The sequence below is a fragment of the Ptiloglossa arizonensis genome, chromosome 9 (assembly GCF_051014685.1).
Source record: "Ptiloglossa arizonensis isolate GNS036 chromosome 9, iyPtiAriz1_principal, whole genome shotgun sequence".
NCBI lineage: Eukaryota > Metazoa > Arthropoda > Insecta > Hymenoptera > Colletidae > Ptiloglossa > Ptiloglossa arizonensis.
This window is the reverse complement of record NC_135056.1, coordinates 11,243,732-11,266,691: the sequence shown is the minus strand read 5'-3', so window position 1 is coordinate 11,266,691 and position 22,960 is coordinate 11,243,732. Positions and strand designations below refer to the sequence as shown.

The 22,960-nt window shown below is 45.0% G+C and overlaps 1 protein-coding gene across 6 annotated transcripts in view; it reads right to left on the bottom strand.

Annotated features, from left to right (window-relative positions):
• The window catches only part of Rbp6 (RNA-binding protein 6), a 1,213,208-nt gene that overhangs the window by 668,049 nt on the left and 522,199 nt on the right, over positions 1-22,960 (bottom strand). For all 6 annotated transcript variants that reach the window (XM_076319893.1, XM_076319892.1, XM_076319894.1 and 3 more), the window contains one exon: positions 2,880-2,961. In XM_076319893.1, the coding sequence (XP_076176008.1) occupies positions 2,880-2,961 (82 nt within the window). The remainder of the gene's footprint in view (positions 1-2,879; positions 2,962-22,960) is intronic.

Sequence of the window (22,960 nt, the reverse complement as noted above, 5' to 3'; positions counted from 1 at the left end):
CCCGAAGGTGGAAGTAACTCCGAGTCTTAATTGGAATTTTGTGCTCTCCCGTTCATAAATATAGACAGAGGAGCGCGCAAATTCTAAATCTCAAAAGTAACGAGGAAGTCACGTCCGTATCGTGAACCTAGTGCATGTTGCGAACTTTAACGGTGTTTCTTCTTCGACTGCGCGAATCCTCGCTTAAGACCCGTTACGTGTTTATAACGCGCTCTTAAGTTTATTTATACACCGCGGCACGCAGGACGCATCACGTTTGAGAATATGGATATTTCGGGGATATATTTCTAGAAACTGGAACCGTTCAACGGGTCGCGACGAAGTCTCTCCGTATTCCAATTGTTTCGTTTATTATTTTTCGGTATCCATCGAGTATGGTTATCATAAACTTTACCGTTCGTTCTCTATTTATCCTCGAGTTTTCGAGTACAGTCGGAGCAAAGTTCACCGGTCGCTCAAGGCCACGATTATACCCTTTATTCCGTTTGGATACGCCTCTCTGCGTATTGTCTCTTCGCTCCGCCCACGGTCGCGTTTGAAACACGGAAGCCACGCCTCTAGGTACACGCTCTGTGTCTCTCGAATAAAGAAACATATATATACACGCGAAAAATCGTGTTTCGCGCAATTCGTGAACAACGAGTTCGAACGATGGAACTTCGAGAAACCGAGTAGAACCTAGCTCGTCAAACTCCCTTAATACGTATTAGAAACTTTTTTTTTCTTACGCGGGGGAAATCTGACCAACAGGAGTCTTGAGTATGATTGGCGTCAGGTACCTCGGGTTCGCCAAACCCGTACCGCAGCGAGTCTGGCAAGCTGCAGCCCCTGAGGGGATATTAGAACCCTTGAGGAATTATCGGATACTCGAATTACCGAAATGTGTAAACTGAACATGTACGTACGAGCTACAGGCCGTCCGAAACTTTTATCTCATTAACACGTTCAAGATACAAACACCTGCCACCTTGAAGCCTGGTTCACATCTACCAGATGTGAATATTCTGAGTCATAAACAAAATTTGATTTTAAAATAATACAACAGTGAATGAGGTTACATTCTTTTTACAGAATTATTATATCTATACTGTATACGCGATCTGATACTCCAAAATTGATACTATCCTACATACTACGTTGAAGTTTCAGAACTTTGTTTATAATGGGTACGATTCCTTTGAAATTTGCGCTAAGAGGTGTTTCGTAGTAAGATATTTCGCGATGCAAATAAATAGCAACTTCACCATTTACGATTTGTGCAACCGTTCGGTTTCTCTGCACAACATTAACATTATCAATACCAATGTATTTATTACCTTTAAAGTTAGTTCCTGCAAGTAGAGTACTACTTGAAGTAGTTTTAAAAAGAAATCACGTTACGTTTTCAAGCTGTTGACACTCCATTGGAGGATTCTTCCAGCTTCTGTTCTCTTTGGTGGAAATTATCACTCGGTACAGTTACTATTGATTGCTTATGAATTAAAATTGCACAAATTGGAAGCCATTTCGGTGAAAAGATTGCACCGAAATGGATGATGTCTTCAGATACAAGCACTGATTAAATGTAATGAAGATTCAATTTCACGATTGCACTATGATACTACCCAACTGAATTTCCTTGGTATTATGCAATAATTGTGTAACTAGTGTATACGATATTCGTGTTGACAGTATCCACCGAGTATGCAAATAAGTCCGTACACTGTCCAAACTCGACCGAAAGGTTTGACTTTGAAGAGACTCGTACTTTTATATATACTGTTATATATTCACAACATTTTTCGTCGTAATACTAAATATCATACTACCTAAGACCGTGTACGTACTAATTTACGTCACCTTAGAAGATACTGATCGGAAGAGTAGTTGCAACGCGACCAAAATGCTAAAATCGACTTGAAAAAGAATGCACATACACGGGAAGTATTCCATAACGTAAAAGGCGTTCGTGTATCCCCGATAATAACAAATACCTCGTTATCCAGAACCTGTACGTTAACGTAAGGTTACTATCGTCTCCACATTACGTTCACCGTATTCCTTTTACTCGTTTCCAACCGTGGAACAGTGTCGAGCTCGGCGAAGAAGCTCCGCGCGCGTAACGAGCGTTCTTCGAAACATTACGCCCGTTTCAAACGCAACATAAATTAGTCCCGCGAGCTACCGAGTTATCAAGAAACTATCGACCACGGTGAAGGTACACAGGTGATCAAAGACCACGGTGCATCGCGATTCACGGAATTAATCGTTCCGAGATTCGCGCGTCAACCAGTACTCCCCTAACGCGTTCTCTTCGCGATTCGAGCCGAGTACCGCGAACCGGTTGTCGAACCGCGTTGTAAATCGCGTAAAAGTGTCGTTAACATCGTCGCTAGCTTTCTCACGATCGTCCTTATCGTGACCAATGATTGTCCGGTCGGACGGATCGGTGACTTTGACAGGTCGTTTTAATTGAAAAAACGATCAGCATAATGCGCGAGAATATAACGCGAGTCTCGCGTATCTCGGAGAGGAAACGCGAGCACGCGAGCACAGAATACCGCGGCGCGGCTAATAAGGGGTCTAGGAATCCTTGGTCGACCGTCAAACGCCCCCATAATTCAAGATCAAAAGGGAACGACGTTCCATAAAACCGCAGCCAGATAAGCGATCGCGAATACTCGCATCGCTATTAAAAGTCCAGATGCCTCTCATGACCGCTATCGCGATGCATAAAGCTCCACTCGATAAAGGGTTGCTACACTCGACGATAAATTCGATACACCGAGTTTTCGGTAATTAACGATCCGTTCGTTTTTTTTTCGTTTTTTTTTTTTGATTTTTCCCAGTGGTGAGAGGAGAACGGGACGCGTTTTTTCGCAGATCGTGCTGTGGCTTACCTTGATCGTCGCGTGGTGGGATCTTTCATAACCATGACTTCTGTGATATCCCCGTACTTGGTGAAGTACTCTCTGAGGCTCTCTGAAACGATAGAAAACGTACTTTAGTACGGTTTGTACTTCGTCGCGACACGTTTGGAAAAATGTTACGCGGTGAACGAGAGTGGGTTAGATTTGTGATCGATCGCTCGGGATACTCAAAGGGAAATAACTGGTGGTGGGATTTTATCAGACGTTAAGGTATCTTGTACTCTGCAAAATTTACGATAAGTGAGAGGATTGGTATATCGAGAGGTGAGTGAAAGGAATTCACAAATTGAATTATCTTTGTGGTACAAAGATCTGTATTCAACGTTTCAAGCATTTATTTTTTTGAAATAAAGTAAGATTCTGTGTTTGTTTTTAGACATCAAATGTTTGCACGTGTACGATAAATTGTATGGATTTATGATCCATCGATTGCTCTCGATAGTGTATTTTTAAGAAGACTCGAAACGAAGAAAATTGAATAACGTACATAGTTCCTAGATAGTTCCTACGTTTACGTCAATTTTTAAATTAAATATATATTTCTAATTACAGATCGAGTAACCTGTCCGCAATGTTCTACCGTTGTCACCCATACTTCCACCATCGAGATACATTTCCTCATGATCGATTCACAATCTCGAGCAAAGAAATGTTTAACACCTTTGCACTCGAAAAGCGACCGAGACCCGCCGATCTGGGATTTTTCTAATTTTGTCCAAGTTTTAATTCTTCGAGAGGAATAACTTCCATCGTGGCTCGAGACAAATAAAGTATCTTGCATACGAAATATCTCGACGAGATAACATCCAAGTTTATTCCACGATTTATTTTCGCGTCCGATGTAAAAGATTTCCTTCGAGGTTTCTTGCGTGGAAAAATGCTACGAGGGCAAAGGGTTAAAAAGTAATTGCAGAGTCGGTTCAGCGAATTCGCGCTGTCGTCTTTCAGGAACGCGATAGCTGAAAAAGCGTTAAGTACAAATAGCGATGGTGATAGCGGCTCGTTCGACGAACCCTTCGTCACAGATGATTTATTGTTGCTCGTTATCTTCGCGAAAGCAGGGTCCATTTTCAGAACGCAGCCCGGCCGGGTCACCAATTACAGAGAACATAATGAAACTACCAGACCATTTCGTGAATCATATGATACGGGGAGAATTTACGAGTAGCCGTTTCCTGTCGGTTATCGGCAACACCACGCTCGTTACTTCCAACCTAAAGAATAATTTTAGCAAATCAGTCGCTATGGAGAGTTTTCGTTGAACGGCGAGGCCCGTGGAATTGCTGAACGCGAACGCGAGGAACTGAATTTCAACGGTGAATAATCGCGGTGGTCTTATCTACCTCTTCCTCATTCAGAATCATAGCCGGCCTCTAAGCAGACCAGACCTTTTGTGAATCGAACTAGAAACGCCGAAGCACGCGAACCCTTTCGGGGTTCAACCTGAACGCTGTTAGGTGAGAGAACGAACGACTGGTATTACCAACGTGTGGATGGAAAATGATTGCAGGTATTTTGAAAATTATTTTACTATGCTATTATTTTTAGGGGTGTCGAAAACGATGATACTCGAACATTTGTACAGACTTTTTAAACTTGCATCGAGTCGTCCCGTATGTTCGTGTCGTTTATTCTTCTGAAGTAATATTTTAATCTTACCCGTGAAGTTAACATGCGTTTAGTTTTGGCATCATTACCATTGTTTATATACACGTGATTTTGACGTATTCGGCGTTTGGTTTATCTTCCAGATTAAAATTTCCCTTCCGAAATCGATTTTGCACTTTCTGTACGTACGAGCCAATGAGACACCTTCTCCATAAACGATACAAATTTTATTTGCTGCTCTTGTTACCTTATTCCCTTTCCGGAATTCGTACAACAGCAAATGATGAAAATGGACACGCATTTCATTTATTATTTTACCGGTTATTAAAATTCTTACGTCACGATCTATGTTTCGAATCTCTTCTAGGGACTAAACCGAAGAATAACAATTTCGTTACTCGAGTCTCCTTGCGTCTGTCTCTTCTATCTGTGTTTATGAAACGTAACGCGAAAAGTATAAACACACCGCGACACGAACTTAGAGAACGACCTGATATTTCAACGTACACGCCAAAAATTGAAACTTTAATATTTATCGAACATATTTGCCCGGAATTATTTGGCGGAAATCAAACATTTATCCAAAGATTATTCGAGTTATTTATAGGAACACTGCCGGAGAAATTATAATTATCGCCCACGTTTAGTTTTATCGCGTTAATTTATGGCGATTAATATTTCGGATTTTTTTTTCAATACAATCAATTTATTTCGCTCGATTTATGTTTGTCCTTTGTTTATCGATTGATCAACGAATAAATAAATAAATAATCCGTTGCGCGCGAACGGCACGAAATTGGTATTAATCGAATATTTTAAATAAATTCATTTTGAATTTCGTGGCTCGATCCCGTCGCTGGAACCGCGAGTCGAGGTCTCCGTTTTACGAAACATCGGAGCTGAATGCAACGAAGGGATTCGTTAACGCTAATTAGAATTATTAGATAACAATGTAAGTCGACAGTACCGGGCGTAATCCCCGTCATTTATGAACACGCTGCGTGCGTTCGGTAGAGAGCTTTAGCTTAGCTTAACACCGTAGAAAATTAATTGCGCACACTTGACAAGTTAAGCCACGGCGTGTAATTAAGAAAGATCTGATATCGAACTTTCGCTCGCTTTAAAATTTATAGCGGCTGCGACGTCGATACCTTATCGGGGTGTGATATAAAGATTCGTTGGATATAAAAATGATTTACGCAAAGAACGTACAAACGATGCAAATCATTCGCTCGAAACGGAGAAAGAATGGTGGGGGGAGGGGGAAAAAAAAAAAAAAGAAATATAGCACAGAGAGAAACTACGTACAATTGTTTTCTAGACGTTTAATGGTCTTTCCACCTACATCATGTGTCGCGTGAAATACACTTGCAGTTAAAAATTTATGGCTATTTCCGCGTCATTTATTACCCCGCACACTGTGTCCACAGTACGAAATATTTCATTCGCCGTTGAGGAAACACATCGTATTAGTCAACAGCCTCTGGAGACTAAAGGGAACAAATTTTTCCCTCAAGCTCTTTCTTAGACGGTTAAATGTACATCATACCTCTAAAGATTTATTATAATCCGTGACTAGTGTGTGTACAGGGGGGTGTTAGCGCGTGTGGATACGAAATATAAGCCAAGATAAAACACGAAAGTCGCGACAGATTCTGTTTAAAAGTAAACAAATGCGTCGACCGTTTCGGGACCGAGGTTATATTTCACGAAATTTGTCGATATTGAAACGGTTCAGTTATCGCGTAATAATGCGATCAATTCGTTAAATTACAGCGTCGATTCTTGAACGTTGTACTGAATTCGAGAGAACAGTTACGCGAATATTTCTTCGTACAGGTGACTTTTAAAAAATCATCGACTAACTTTACTACACGAGTAACGATTCAAACTTAATAACGAATCGACGATCCGCTAAGAATTTTATCGTACGCGAAATCGTGTTCCCTGAGTATTCCTATCTAAGAAAGTAAAGCCCTAAAAAGAATTCCGCGTCCCCCTTTCGGGACCAATTTTATTTTCCATCCCGAAAGATTAACGCGCTTATGATCGCGGGTTCTATCGTTCGGTTTACTACTTCCAAGGAATTTAACGATCGTCCTGGGGAGTTATAAAAAAAGAGTGGCAAATAATTGTGGGGCGGTGGGACGAAATCCGGTAGTACTTCGTAACACAGTGGTAACGTCTCCGAGAAACAACAACGAAAGGCTCGACCTAACTCGTCTCGAAAGAATTCTATTCTCGAAATCTCCCTCGATACACGGTTTCTCGTTCGAGAAGAGATTGAACGCGTCGCGTCCATTAAGGTTCCCGGTTCGTTCGGGAATCTATCCGCAATGTTCCCGTGTTCTCGGTACGAAACGCGGTTTCCTATCGCGCATCGCGACGATATAACTGCGACCCGTTAACGGTGGCCTCGATAGAAATTTAATAACGCGTAATAATTTATGGGAGATTTGATCAATCTGTACCGTCGCGCAACCGTTTCTCGAACGCGTCCGCGCTATCCCTCTGACGAGGGCACCCTCTTGACCTCCTTTATAAGTATATATCAAAAGGGTGAACTCTGGCCACGGGCCAACATGGACACACTCCAAATATATCTTACACTCTATCTAATTATACGCTATTTTATCCAGATCGCTCTGAGGACCTCGTAATGCTCGGTAGTTACTTGCCTATTCGGTCGCGAGCCGTTCTTCGGCTTCGATAAATTGCAGATGCGCCATCGCGATATGCCGACACGGGGGACAGTATCGTGCATACGTTTCGGCTATCTTCGTTCGCTTCTTCCGTTCGTGTGTACGTGTGTTCGTTTCGTGACTGTCCCGTGAACAGCAACGAGACGGAGGGACAACAATCGCGGTGAGAAACGAACGAACGAACGAACGAACGAAGTGAAGCGAAGCGAAGCGAAATCCATTCTCGAAGCGAAATCCGTTCACGAACGGCGGTTCTTTAAATCTCGAATTTACTTCACTTCGTCGCGTCGGATCGGGACGATCCGCGAATACAATTAAGACGTAATGAGAGCGCCTGTTAAGTTAATCCTTTTTAAAGGTGTTCGGGAAAAGTATTAAATTCCCCCGGGGCTCGTTACGGGAAGCACTCCGGGTAGCCTGTAACGAATTATCGCGGTGTATTATTAAATTTGATTGTTATATCCTAATGGGGAAAGGAAAGGAAGACGACCAGAGAGAAAGAGAGAGGAACCGTTGCGGGGGAGGAGAGGAACGAAACGGAGGCGCTTATTGTTTATTCAGTGGACGGCGTTAGTCAACGAATTATTGGTATTCCCGGGTCATTAGCCGCCGAATACCATCTGTTTGGTAACGAGCTGTTCGCATAAATTACATCATCCCGAGGAATTAATTAGCGATACTTAATTAGTGTTCTCCGTGGATTAAGGAAGGCCCTTCTTTGCCCGGTAACCGGAGTAATTTCAATGTTGCGGTTATTTCCGCGGTGTTAACGACGTCGGGAGATATGTGAAGCGTGGACGAACATCTGACTCGTTGTTGTAAAGTACCCGGAGTTTTCGATTCAATTAAGCGGAAGACGGTTTTCTGGAACGAAATTCACTGGTCGGAGAACGTGGACGTAATTCAGTCTGAATAATTAAGACGACGGGGATGGAACGTCGAAATCGCGATCGCTGATCATCGTTGAACGAATGGAAACGCGAACAAATAAAACTGCAGTTCGTCCGTGAGCTTTCCGTACACCTTGTTCCCCTATCTTTTCACTTCGCCCTTCGGTCGAATTTACGAGCGTTCGTTTCTCTTTCTCTCCTCGGTTCCACGGGGCTATGAAAATGTCGTTAGTTCCGGGTGGCCGTGGCACAGTCACCGATGCTTCTTTAATTTAGCCCGCTACGGATTGATGGAAGCAATTATGTCGTTCGCGTGGAGACACTCTTAAAACGTTTCCGCGAACCGTGGAAATTTACGGGCATCGTTTCCTTAATCGTTTCTCGACTGGACTTATTTTTCACACGGTTGTCCACCGCCGATACATTCTTCCCAAGGTGATTCTATTCGACGATAGGGATCTTCGATGGTGTCGTTTTGTCGTTTTATCGGGACACGAATCGTATTATCGAATAACTGCTTTGAGGGATGTTTCACACGTTGAATACCATGGTGGTCAATGGTGACCGATTCTCCGAGCTCGTAAGATGTCTTTAGAAGGGCTGAGAACTTTAATACAGGTAAATTTTTTAATAAAGGTACTCAGCGGGTCATCAGCAACGATGCACCATCGAGCTATTGGATGTTTTTAATTTTTAACGCTCATCCTCGAATAAGGGAGACTGTAACGATAGAGTGTAAGATAAATTGAACATTTTCAGGCTAAATTAATTTTTCACGCAGGAATTCTCTGCCGATAGATTATTTTTTAGACGATACGACGGTATGAATCCTCAACGGTGTTGTTGTAAATCGTTTTATCAAACTGTGAATCATGTATTATTAAACATTGGCAGTTTAATCGGTGTTTAAACGAGTTGATCACTTTCAGAGTAAACCGATTTGGTAATAATCTATCCAATATATTATTAGTAAGCCCGTAAACGAAAATCTGTATCGGCAACAATGACACCGACTTCGTATTTATGATATGTCGATAACATTCGTTCCACGGTACAACGTTCAATTATTAGACTCGAACCGGTGTGCGAGATGCTTTGAAAAAATATTTCCATTCGGCTCCCGTTATTCCCTTGTCCGGCTTTTAATTAGCTTTCTATGTTTTTCATAAATCGTAGACAGCCGAAACCGCTGATAATCCGCTAGTATTAATCACATCACTGATAATACAGCAATATTAATTATCGTAGAATTTGATGTCCCGAAACCCGCATATCAAATGAATTTCAATAACACTTATTAGCAATAAATCATTCGTGACAAATGCATTATTACTTTATGCGACGGTATGCCATGATGCATTTAACGTCACCGACCGCTGTAGAATTCTCAAATAGCTAAAATCGGGTCTGTTTCCGCAGTTTCGAATTTATTATGTAACGTCATACATACGTTGAAAACTATTTTGCACGTTTCCTAATAAAAATATATATTTCTCTTTTTACTTCTCGATTAAATTCAAGTTGAACGTTTGAAATTTTAAACATCGTACATACGAACAGAAATGGTATTTGTAAATTTTAATAAATTAATACACGAATATGATAAAAGATTATACGAAATCGTGCTTCATTTTTGTTTAATATTTATGACACGTTCAAAAGACAAAGTGTCGTACGTAAATTTTTATTACTCAATTATTTCACGTATTCGTCACTAAAGGGTGTTAATATTAAGCAATAACGTACAAATTGAGGAGATACCTTTTAAGTGACCGGTACGCACAAGGCAGTTCTCCCCTATCTCTTGTTTAGAGGGATAATATCCTCCAGCCACACGCAACTAAGAAAACCAAAGATCCACTAAATGAGAGAAGCAATGGCTCGTTTTAACGGTAATGTGGTCGTAATGAGGATCGTTTATTAAACGTTTCCGCCTGAACGGTATTCTCACCTATTAGGTAAAAACAAGGGGAAAATTACCCTACATAATATAAAAGGGAGAACGGGAACCCTACGTCAGTAATGTAGAAGAACCCATCGTGTTGCATCGAGCTAAACGGATGATAATCCGAAGATGCAGTATGCACTTACGTAGTATACAAACTACGATCGAATCATTCATAAAGAAATGTTCAATTAATCTTAAAAGTGATCAAAATCAATCCGTACACTAGCAACAGAACTATAATTGGAAAACCAAATTGATAGTAACCGTCGACGCCGTTGAATTAATTTAAAAAGGATCCAGAACACTACCAACAGAACCGTGATTAGAAAACAAAATTGATAGTAACCATCGACGCATGTGAATTAATTTAAAAAGAATGTAGAACCAATTCGTACACTACCAAGAGAACCATAATTGGAAAACAAAATTGATAGTAACCATCGACGCCGTTGAATTAATTCAAAAAGGATCCAGAATCAATCCGTACACTACCAAGAGAACCATGATTGGAAAACAAAATTGATAGTGACCGTCGACGCCGTTGAATTAATTCAAAAAGGATCCAGAATCAATCCGTACACTACCAACAGAATCATAATTGGAAAACAAAATTGATAGTGACCGTCGACGTCGTTGAATTAATTCAAAAAGGATCCAGAATCAAACCGTACACCACCAGCAGAACCATAATTGGAAAAAGAAAATTCATTTATCCGTTCGTCGATCGGCAAAGGTATTTCGTCCCTTACGATCGAGAAACTCGCCTCGACATATATATATATATATACTGTACAAGTCGTCCTCCGAACAATATCGTTCTCCGAACGCATCGGTTGCCGGCCGAGTTCTGGCAGCGCGTACGGTTCACGGATCGCTTGCACCACCGCGGGGAGCAACAGCCGATGCACTCGGCGCGGGCCGTCACGCTCGGAGAGATGAAAGGAGAACGCAAGTGTTCGCGACAAGCGACACGTCCACCTAGCGATCGCACTTTCGCAATGGTTGACACTCGCGCGGAAAACGATTTGGAACCGTTAATCTCCGGCGCATTAGCGCGCCGAATCGGACGGAGCGCACAGGACGCGAGCGGGCACACTCGAGGAGCATAAATAACCACAGTTCCGTCCCTCCGGACGCCAAATAGAGAAAGAGAGATGGAGATGGAGAGGGAGAGGGGGAGAATTATTTTATTAGCGGGACGAGAAGGGGCCGTGTCGACGACAACGATAACGACGAGCGGAAAAGGAACGCGAAACCGACGTTCGGGCGAGGAGAGGCGGCTCCTCGAACCTCGCCAGAGAAAAGAGAAGGCCGCGAAGATGAAGGGGGAGGCTGTTGGTGGAGGGGGATTTTCCACTTGTACCCGATTACCGAAGATAAAGTCAATCGCATTACGAGCGCCGAGGCACCTGGCTCGCACTCCGCCCGCGGGCTCTGTTGGCCCGAGAACGGGCGTATTCGTCAACATTTATCAGGCCTATCTTGTCTTCCGGAATGGGATCCACGGAATCGCGGGTCTGGTGGGCGAGCAACGGGGCACGAGGGGAACGGTAAGGGCGAGCATTGCGCCCGAAATCGTAAATTCGCGGGGGCCCCGCCTGGACGAGCCAAATGGCGCCAATTTACTCGAACGGCGGAATTATGCGAGAGGGATGCGCGCCGTTTGAATATTTTAAGCGCGTCAACCGTGTTCGTCGTAACGCGTACCGCGTATCGGACTAATTTTATAAATAGTCGTTGGAGTATCGGTTGGTCCCGTGGCGGGGCGGGGCGAACGAAGAGGGCTTCCTCGGCTTACCTCGTTACCGTCGTTCGCGGCCGCGGATACCTCGGGCCACGCGGCTTTCATCGTTCGTATATCTTCGACGAAGTCAACCGTGGAATCTGAATGCTCGCGATCGTCGTTAACGAACGATGTTTACAGCCGCGCGAGGCGAGGCAAAGCAACGCGGCGACGGATCGTCTGCCTCGAGCAACCGGGAAACTTTCCAGCAGAATTTGAACAATTTTTTCGAAAATCAACAGTTGAACATTTTCAGAAAACGATACCAGATTTGTGTAATTGAGTCTTTAGTTTGACTGAATACTGTGGAAGTCCTTGAGTGAGAAGAATACTGGTTGTAGGGAGCTTGGTTTTGTAACTTTGGGATAGAATGAGAGGACTGAGGAAGTACAGGAGGGGTTTGGTTCGTTACAGTAGATTTTACTGTGGGAATGAAATATGGTGCGAGGATGCAATGGATAGAAGGTATACTTGAAACGAGAAGAGTATCCAGAATTGGTACTTTCGTGATAATGGAAATGTAGAGGTGCAAAGATATACGTGTGTAATCGATCTGGAATAAATTAAGACTTTCGTAAGGATTGCGGAGCTCTCGTTCTTCGGTCTGCGGACCGTTTTGTCTCAGGTTCGATGTTTCGTAGATCGGAGAAATATTTTCCACAGTATCAAAGAGAGCAGCGTATCCTACGGAACAAATGTAATCGTTTCGGATAGAACTCTTCGAGAGATATCGAGGCCTCGTTCGCTCGTTCGAACATCGACGTTTTCCATTCGAGAGAAACTCAACGATTACGGAAGCTTCCTAAAGATCCAAAACCTGTCTCGAGTGGCGTAATCGCGAACACCCTGTGCGCTCCGCGAGATCCTTGCTCGTGGTTACACGCGTCATGGGCACTTTTCGCTAACGAATTAAAAAACGATGAAATAAAAAAGAAATGTTACCGAACCGCAGAACGAGAATCTCGCGATCCACTTATTCGTGACGGGGAACGGAAGTTGGGATGACAGGGTTGCCTTCGATTTCGTCCCGGTAACACTGTTACGTTGAAACGCTCGCGTGTCGGGCGTCCATTTCTCTCGCTTCTTTGTCCCCTCCTGTCTCCCCACCCCCGATCCAGACCCCCTACCCGGTTAATGCTTCCTTCTTTTTTCCCTCCCAAGCTGTACGATACGGAACGAATTACTTTGGCCCGAAAGTACCTTTTCCGATTTCTGATTCCCGACGTGCTCATAGTCCCGACCAAATAATTCAACCGGTTCACCGCCACTCTGACCTTCTTCCACGAGGTTCTTCGTCGTCTATCCGTAGCTCCAGACCTTACGTCAACCCCTCCCCGCTCCAATCCGCGAGCAAACGCGCTACGCGCAAAGGTTGCGCGCCGTCCTGGAATATTTAAATCTCTCGAGCCACCGTGTCCCCGACCGCACGAAATAACACCACCCGTTAGAAATCTCTGGAGAGTACGATCCACGGATATACCCCACCTCGACGGATTTCCCACCGTACTGACGCCTTCGAGCGAGGAATTTTTCTTTTATCAAAAAAAAAAAAGAAAAGAAAAAAGCGGACGCTGCAATTTGTCGAAGCACGACCGGGGCTTAAGAATATTACACGGCACGGATTCGAGTAAGGGTGTTTCACTCGTTTCGGAGATTCATAGGAGACGTCCACGCTCGAACGCGTTCATTTTGCGAGCGTACGCCGTGAAACATCGCGCTACGGGCCGCGCTAATAAATTTCCGAGCGGTGGCCTACCTAGTCGCGCGAAATCGTCGTAAGCGAGAGACGTACGTGTGACCAGAGGCGGGCTGAAACGCGCGACAGTTCGTGTTTCGAGTTCAAGAGTGTAACGTTTGCGCGAATTCGGCACGGTCGAACGTTGATTGGTCGAGTGTGTTCCCTGAACTGTGAATCGTCCACTTTTGAGCACCGGTCCTCGTGCTCGAGAAAGAGAAACCCGGCCCGAGCGTACGACCCACCACTATTTTGGGTAACGGCTGAGTGGCCTTGGGCGGCCAATTAATTGCGACACGACCGCGGTCCGGGTTCCGCGGGACTACCGTTTGTTATCGCGTGTATTCAATCTTACATTGTACGTGTTTTGATACACACGATTTAAGTTACGTATTCGCTCGGGTGTACCTGTTTACTTCGATTCGTTGTTTCATTATAATGTTACGGTTAGTGATTCTCGGTTTTCGATCTTAACGCGTTATACTGTCGAGACACCTGGGATGAAAAAGGTCCGAATGTATGGAATTCGTGTTTTTAATATTGCTATGCAACGAGAGGACTAAAGAAACACAGGAGTGATACAATCTATTACAATGGATTATATTGAATCGAAAATGGGTCGAGAAAGACTCGTGGAATACATTAGTATCAAAGGAGATTTAACTCGTGGAAATCTTCCCATGGTTTTATTTAAAAAAAATAATTTCTATTCGTAAAAGATCTTGAGACCCTGTTCCGTGAATAACGCGTAAAATTGTCTTTATATGCGCGTGTGGGTACCGTGAAAGTACAAAATGACGCAAGTACGAGAGGTGTTTCACGAAACTCCAAGTATCGTTGCTCGGTACTTGGAGCACGGTGTCGATATTTGACCGAGGCGTCAAGTTTCCCGCAAAAAGTACCGCAATTAATTTAGCACTCCTTTGTCACGCAAATGTCTCACCCGCGACAAACGCCACGTCCAAGGACCGTCTAATACTTTAAAAACATACGGTACCGGACGAAAATGCGCGGAAAAATTCTCTTGTCGCGGTAGTTACATCGAGCAGTCGTTACACCGTCGACGAAAAAACAACGCGCGTAAAAGGGAACGAGAGTGAACTAATGGTCTTAGCTCGATTTAAAAAATAACCGCAGATGTTTTAACGGGGACCGTAAACGCGTCGAAAGTAATTTCGTTTGAAGCTATTCGTTGAAACTCTTTCTATCGTTGGTCTCCACGTTTTCCGAGTCGTCAGCAACCGTGTCCTCGTTACCCTCGATAATCCACGTACGTTGATCCCGTAAGTGTGAGCGTATAAATCGTCGTCCAACGTGGGCTCATTTGAACGAAATTAACACTATCCTTCTCCGTATTTTCGTTTCATCGCAAAACCCGGCCGTGACGGGGTTGAAGAAACATCGTCCACGGCAACGGGAACCCCCGATAACAGAGAGCTAGGTATTCCCTTTTTGCCGGGAGACATCGCAAGTCATTAATATAGTCGCAGGACGCCCGCTCGCCTCTCTTTATCCATCTATTTATCTATCCATCTATTCCCGTCTCCGTCCTTCTAACCGGGTCTCGTAACACGGAGCAGTAACTCCGCGTTTATTCAAATGATGCTTTAGGTTGAGCCTTGAGCGTCCTTTGGCGAAGGATAAGTAATCCTGGCGGATTCGCGGCGACGGGGACGCGAGGAACGACGAAAGAAGACGGAGCCGGAGAGGAGACGGTAGAGAAGGAAGAAGAGATCATGCGGGACCAACGAAGGCGTTCGAGGGTCGCGTAGAGAAAAGCTAAAGAGCGAGAAGGGGTTACTCGGTGGACGGAGAGGGTAGCTCGGTGAGGAGAGGAGCGAAATAGAGAGGTGAAATTGCGAAGATAGAGAGAGAGTTGACAAAAGGAAGAAGGGAGAAAGGTAGGTAAGGCCATTCGTTTCAATGAACGGCACTCTGGAATGGGTGAACCAACCCCTTTTACCTCGTCCTTCGTCTTCTATCCCTACTCTCCTAAGGTATCCACGTTCTTGCTATAGAATAGGATAGAACTTGGTATATAGAACTTTATGCGAGTCCTCTCTGAATAGAAAAACACTCGAGAAGACCAACGCTTGCGATCCCCTTTTTTCTTCTTTTTTCCTTCTCTCTCTCTCTCTCTCCCTCCCTCTCTACCATCCCCCCCTTCTTTTCTCCGTCTTCTTACCTTCCCGGCCTCCGCCTCTATGCTATTGCCCTCTCGTGTAACCCTCGCCTCCCTTCCTCGCGGCCCTTGCTTCTCTAGGTCGGATCTCATTTGAATGAAACCCACCGTCCCGGCGTCCCTTTTTCTTCTATTCACTATTGCCCCGGCAGTCGAGGCTGGAGCTCCTCGACAGTACCAACCAATATGTTCCGAGGACTCGATTTCACGTTGCGAGCTCTATGATGCGAGACGGAAGATCTTTCGAGAGGAAAGCAGGCAAGCAGGCAGAAAAGGAGGAAGGAAGGAAGGAAGGAAGGAAGGAAGGAGGGAATGGATTGTACCAACATTCCCGAGCTGAATGGTGATCCTGAATTTGCTCCACTGGGCAATCTTTTTGGATACCCCCGAATTGATAACTGCGCCCGAGTGTGGAAGCGACGTGAAATAGCGCGAGCGCCGCTCTTTTTGAGCGCGTACCATTGTGCCCGGATTGGAACGGGCGGGAAGAGGAGGAGGGAAAGGAGGAGTGGGGAGGGGAGAAAAAAAAACGACATCACGTCTTTGCTAGGTTCGTGACTCGATCTGAAATTGATCGCTACCGGGAACGAAGATCGCGCGCGTTCAAAGCGGATGCATCCTCCGACGGAGCACAAGTTCCCGGGAACTGTTACCCGATCGGGCTTCGATTTCGCGCATTGTGCCTCGAACCGGGTAATATTTCGGTCACTGTGATATAATTTATCGGATACCAATCGTCTTCGAAAATACGCGGTATATGTATGTATCAGTTACATCGTACAGAACTTTCGGTCAAAGGAGGCTGAGAAACATGCCGGAAAGACACCTGATCTCTGGAGGAACCTATGATCGAATAAAGATGTAGACTGAAGAATATAAATAAAAAATAATCGTGATTTTTGTGGAAAGTTTCGATGATAATACGAGTACAAAGTGACGATACAAATCAGGAAGAAACGTGATCTTTGCGGGAACTTTCGCTCAAAATTGAGGTACACACTGAAGAATCTAGATCAGGAGGAAACGTCATTGAAGAGACTTTCGTTCAAAAGAGAGGTACAAGTTGAAAATTATGTAAAAAGAAACGTAGAAGAACGTTCGACCAAACTAGAGATATAGGACGAAAACTACAAATTTAGAAGAGACCTAGGTCTTCGTCGTAATTTTCCATCGAAACGTAACTAAGAAATATACAGCGAAAAGATACCCATATTCGTCCATACTAACCCCGTCGGAGTAAAGTTTCGCGAAATCGACTCGGCGGTCATCACGATGATTCGAGAATCTCGAGCTCTGGACCCTTATTCGTCGACTTCCATCGCGAAATCAGCGACCGGAGTATTCGATTGGCGAACACAGGTATAGACACGAGGTCTGTAAATCCAGTCCCCGTGTTGCACCGATACACGGAAAATATTCCGCATCGACCGCGAGGAATAACGAGGAACGGCCGATTAAAACGGCCGCGTATCGACCGGGAACCCCCCTCGCGAGCCAGCTCGAATCACAATCTTCCGTACTGACATAGTTCAACAAACCCGGCCACTGGACGGACAGGCACGCCGAGTTTCGTCGAGTTGTCCGTGGCGGACGACAGCAATTACCCAACGACACCCCGGTGTCGTCCACACCGAATAAACAAATAAACATTGCCTCGTTGACCAGACTAGGAACGCGCGCAGTCATTCTGGCACCCTATTCGTTCACCTCGGGGCTATATTCCACGAGATGAGCAAGAGGCGGGGAAGAAAGGGGAGCCCTGGTGAGGACGGAGGGTCAAGAGGGAGAAGCGAGAGAGCCACTCTCACGTTGCTCTGCTTCGCGTGCCGGTCTATTTCGGCGAATACGCAGCATCCCAAAAAGACCGCGCTTGGTACCCGCCTCGGCTTTTACGCCGTACCATTAACGGCGCTGTTAGTATAAACTTAGGACAATCCGGTCCAGAGCAAAGAATCCCGGAATCTTAACGATACGTAGCCGATACCCGAATACGAGATTCACTTGTTGCGAAAATACACGTTTCCGTTGTACCATCGGTGGCGCAAGAACCGCCGCGAGGAATACGCTCGTACGTGTTTCAACGTCCACGGGAAAGAATATTGGAATATTTTATAACGTTCCATTTTTCATGCGACAACGTCTAGGTTCACGGTCCGACACGAGTGTTCGACGTATCGTGAATGTTTCCCCCCGACTTTTCCGATCTCTATTTTCGTAACATTTTGACGTTTGGTAATATATCTCATTCTTGACGCTGTTACGTGGACGTTTGTCTTCTCTTGACACATTTATATTCTTGAATTAGTAGAATTATTTTTCTGAATTTTTCAGTTTCTACTTTGGTATAATTTTGATATTTAAACGTTTTGTAGTCTTCCATTCTTGAAGCGACAACGTTCGGGTTCGTTGTGTCTCGACATATTATATACCTGGATTATTTCGGTCGTGTTTTTCTCTACTCTTTGGTCTCGGTTTCCACGAAATTTCGATCCACATTTTACATTCGGTTCTATCGAATATCGCTCTTGCAAAAGTACGACGAGGAGTACTACTCGAGAAAAAGGAAATTGAAAAATTTTATAATACATATTTTACTCCCGATATGACCAACTCTCGATTCGTCGTCTCTGGAACGAAACGCAGCCCCGAATACCCGCGATCGTTTCTCGCGATTTTCTAGTCTCGATTTCCGTAAGATTCGGCTTCACTTGTTGCGAAACAGTTCGACCTTCCCGACACACAAAATCCCAGGGAACGCGTTCCCTCGTATAAAAAAGAAGAAAAAAAAAAGAAAAAAAGAAATTAAAATATTCCATACTTGCCCGTCCCGACACGGCAACGGCCAGTTTCGGTCGTACTTGCGAATATTCGAGCGGAAAGTATCGCAATTATTTTCCTCGGCCGTTCGACGGTCCCGATTTCCATAAGACAACCGCTAAGTCGTGCTCGCCAATCTGTTTAAAATTCCGCAAAGGAAGATTCAGTTCACCGCGCCGTAGGAAGCCCGAGGTACGGGCGGAATTGAAGCCGGATCGATGGGATTTAAAACAAAAAGTAGGATCGCTAATATCGGTAATGGCGGAAAATTACGAGTAACCGGGCACCGCAAGAAGATAAAAGCATTCGCGTGTGCTTTATGCTCCTCGCGGGGTGGCAGGGGGTGGGGTGGGGGTGTACGGTTGAACCACGAAGAAGACATATTAGTTAGTCATTTTCCTCGAAGGCCGATCTGCATAGCACGGTGGGGTTGGGGGTAGGTCGGCGGGGGTTGCACGCCGCGGTAAGGGGAGGGTTGCTTGATTTCGTAGGCGCATATAGGCTGGAACGTAGTAACGTAGGAGGGATGACAGAACCTGGAGCTTACCTGGCCGCGAGCCAACCCCACTCCCCCAGAACTCGCGATAGTGCATAGTCGGTGTATAGTCAGAGTGCATAGTCGGTGTGCACAGAGAGGGTACCCCCCGGTCTCTGCCCCTCCACTCGGTCGCATGGGTGCCCGCATTGCAGCTATGGCCCACCATCCTAATGATGGCAACCACGCAGGTACAAATCTACCCACCCCTTTGGCGCCCTCTCGTTCTGTTTCTACCCTACCGTTCCTCGAACGAGCGAGCCCCTCTCCGGGTGCAGTTACTCGCGCGATTTTCTGCTGACACTCTGCCCTGATACCGCTCTTTGGCGCCGTGACACTTCCGTTCTCCCCGAACGAACCCCCGCCGTGTTCGTTTCTCTCTTTTCCCTCTTTTCGAGGCCGCTGTGTCTTTCTCTCTCTCTCTAGCGCTCGTTACGTTTCTCTCTCTCTCTTTCTCGCTCAGTGCCGCTGTCTCTATCTCCACATCCATCTATTTGTCTATTCGCCTCCGCTATTCGCATCTGTTTCGCGGTTAACCCACTTTCGACCCGTTTCGCTCCTCGCGCGGTGCAAAGCGATGATGAATATCCACGGTCGCGAAGACCTGGCAGCGTCGATCGGAAAGCGGTGGGCTGCTCTTGAACAAAGCCAACGGTTATTGGTTATTCCTTCGTGCGATCTGTATTAACTTGTTTCGATACGCGTATCATCGGTCAGACGTCCGTTTCGCTGCGCGTTACCGGGAACTGTTTCAAATTAATTCGTTTCCTTTGGGAGTACTCGAATCTTGGACGAAAACGTGCAAGTTTCACAGATAGAATACTCGAATATTCGAATACTATATTACAGGCAGAATATCAGAGGTCTGAAAACCACGTTTCGAGATATTTGGAAAAAAGGTTTGAATTCAAAGGACTGCTCGAAGCACAGAATTCTTTTCAGGATACAGTGTTCTCGATCCCAAGTGATAATTGTATGATTTTCAGAAATAGATCCGAGATTATTGGAAAGTAATTAATTTCGGACTTGCACTGTCCTCCGATCGAACGATTCTATTTGAAAGTTCGATTACCAGAAGTAATAATTGCGTTTCATTTTTCATAACTTTTTCTCACTTTCGACTATTTTAGCCCAATATCGAGAATCGTTTAAACGAAGTTCCATCCGTCATAAATATAGCGTATCGCCTCGAGCCATAATTTTTAATACGTTTATATATTGGAAATACAATTACGGTTTTTACTTGGAAACTTGATTTTTCGTTACGTACGATCGACCAGCGGTAAAATTTCGAGTCGGAATACGACCGATAAAATTCCAGCACGACAAAATTCAGTCACGGTTCGGTGGGTTTGCTAGATTATATTATAGACTATCTGGAGCGTGGCTGACCAGCAGAGATCGTACGAAAAATATAAAGAAACGCATCTGGGGATCGATCTTCGTAAAGGTGTTGCGCAATCCGAGCGCAAATTTATACGATTATAAATACTGTGCCGCAGTCGGTTATTCGATCGAAAGTTCGGTATATCCAACTGGTACACGACCTCGGGCGTGATTGCGTCATCGTGTATTAATTTTCCACGATCTCTCGTAACAACCGAATTAATTCGAAACGATTACTCATCCGAAATAAACTGAGAATCAAATTCTTGGAGTTACTCGATAGTATGCGAAGCGCGAATACCGGGCTGAAAATAAATTCGCGGTAATAAGTATAATTTCACGAAGTTGGAACGCGTGCGTTCGTCTCCGGGCAAATAATCCATAATTCAAAAGCTCCTCGTGAACGTCGACGTCGGGTTCCGTTAATTTTTCGCGAAAAAATTTCTTCGGTTCTCGAGCTCGTCCGCGATGTGTACTCGAAATTCATAAACGTCGTTCGTGTTCGATTATTTCGCGTTACGGTAAAAAAAAAAAAAAAATAAAAAATAAAAGAAAAGTGTAACGTCGAGAGATATCCATCGTCGCGACGGAAAACCTAGAAAGGAGGGATAGAAAATCCAGAGAGGCGCGGGGCAGCCGAGCGATCCCTCGCACGGCCAATCAGGAAGGGCATCCGATCCACGCAGCTTATCCATCGAAATTCAATTCTCCTTATCATAGATTTCTGTCCCCGATAAAATCCCACGAACGCGACTGACTGAGGTTAATCCTATTCGTAATGAGACGGGTAAGTATCGAGGTGATTCCGTGGACCGAGAAAAGCGTCGTGGAAGATAAAATGGAGGGCCGGTGGGGGAGGAGGAGGAGACGGTGGAGGACCCGAGAAGGACGAGAAGCAGCAAGCCAAGCAGCCGCGCGAACGTAACGGAGAGAGACGAAGATTTCATTCTTGTTGCTCCTGGCGACATCTTTAATTCATCGAGTACGGATTGCGGGCTGAATCCTTGATGAGCTTTATTCCACATCCGCGCGCTCGAACTATTGGATCCGATGAGAGATTCTCATACGATAATACTCCACGCTAAGCCACTGTTCCACGTCTCACTTATACGGCGAACTTCTCTCTCGTTTCTCGTCCCTGCTCTTCGTCCTCTTCTCCACGGTCCGTCGTGCTTCCACCGTTTCTACTTCGTCTGGTCCCTATCTCGGTTCCCCCGCTACGGTGTTCCACTCACGGGCGACCAACTTGAGAAGCTCTAACCGAGCTTTTTCGACTTCTTTCACCTCTGCTCCCGCCCCCTTCTCACTCTCTTTCTCTACCCGGGAACGAAGAATGTTCGCTTTCCGGCCGAGCGCGGGCGTTTCGCTCCAATCTCGGACCCTCAATCCTTTCTCGTTTTCTCGCGGGAAATCGCGCGGAAAACTAGCCAGTAAAGATCTCTTCTCTCCTTCGCGTTTCCATAGGGCACCCCAACCCTCGCTCGTTCGTCTCGGTTCCCCGCTCGTCTATCCCGCGTCGCTGGACACTATTAAGGGACCGCGTCTAGTTTCAGACGGGAACCTCCGAGCGCGCTTTATCTTACCTTCGCTGAATAATAGTATTTTCAAGGACCGTTCGCGCGAGACCTCTCCCGATGGAAGATTAAAACGCTTGGTAAATCTTGGATATTCCAAGAGGATTTCGGATATCCACCGTGTGTTAATATCACGATCTCGCGTTCGCCTGGAAAATATCCCGAGTTTCGAAAGTTTCGTTCATCGAACGAAAATTGTCGTACGACGAAACACGGCAGAGTAAATTCTTCGTAAGTTACGGGGCTGTCGATTCTTAAGCTGCGTCTACACCGAAGCAACACCCACGAACATTTTGTCGACGTTCCATGTTTCTTGTATTGCACTTCTCGAGCTGCATCTACACCCAGGCAATACCCAGGATCATTTTGTCGATGTTCCACGTTTCTTGTATCGCACTTGTTAAGTTGCGTCTATAGCCGAGCAACTTTTCGTCACCTCTTGTCGCTGCAAGTTACAAAACATTCCACGAATTACAAAGATACGTCTGTCTAGACCGAAGCAATACAATTCGTGGAACATTTTCAGTTTCATTTCGATGTTCACTGGCAACAAGTCGTCCATTCTCGAGTTAGTTTCTTCCAAGCTGCGAACTGAAAAATAACGAAAACGAGCGAGGGAAACTTGCTACTTACAGCTGCAGCTGCATGTGCTGCAATGATAAAAAGAAGGAGAAACGAATAGTATGATTGAGTCTAGACTATTCGAACTTTGGAGGCATACGGATTATGAATGCACAAAGAGAGGATGATTTATTAACGGATCGATTACTTCAAAATTGCGTTCTCCGCGTCACTATTCCTCACATATTTGTGTGCTCTTCTATCCGTAATGATGTTAATGGCGACAATACGTTTTTCAAGTGGATAACAAATTGTCCACACTGGAGAAGC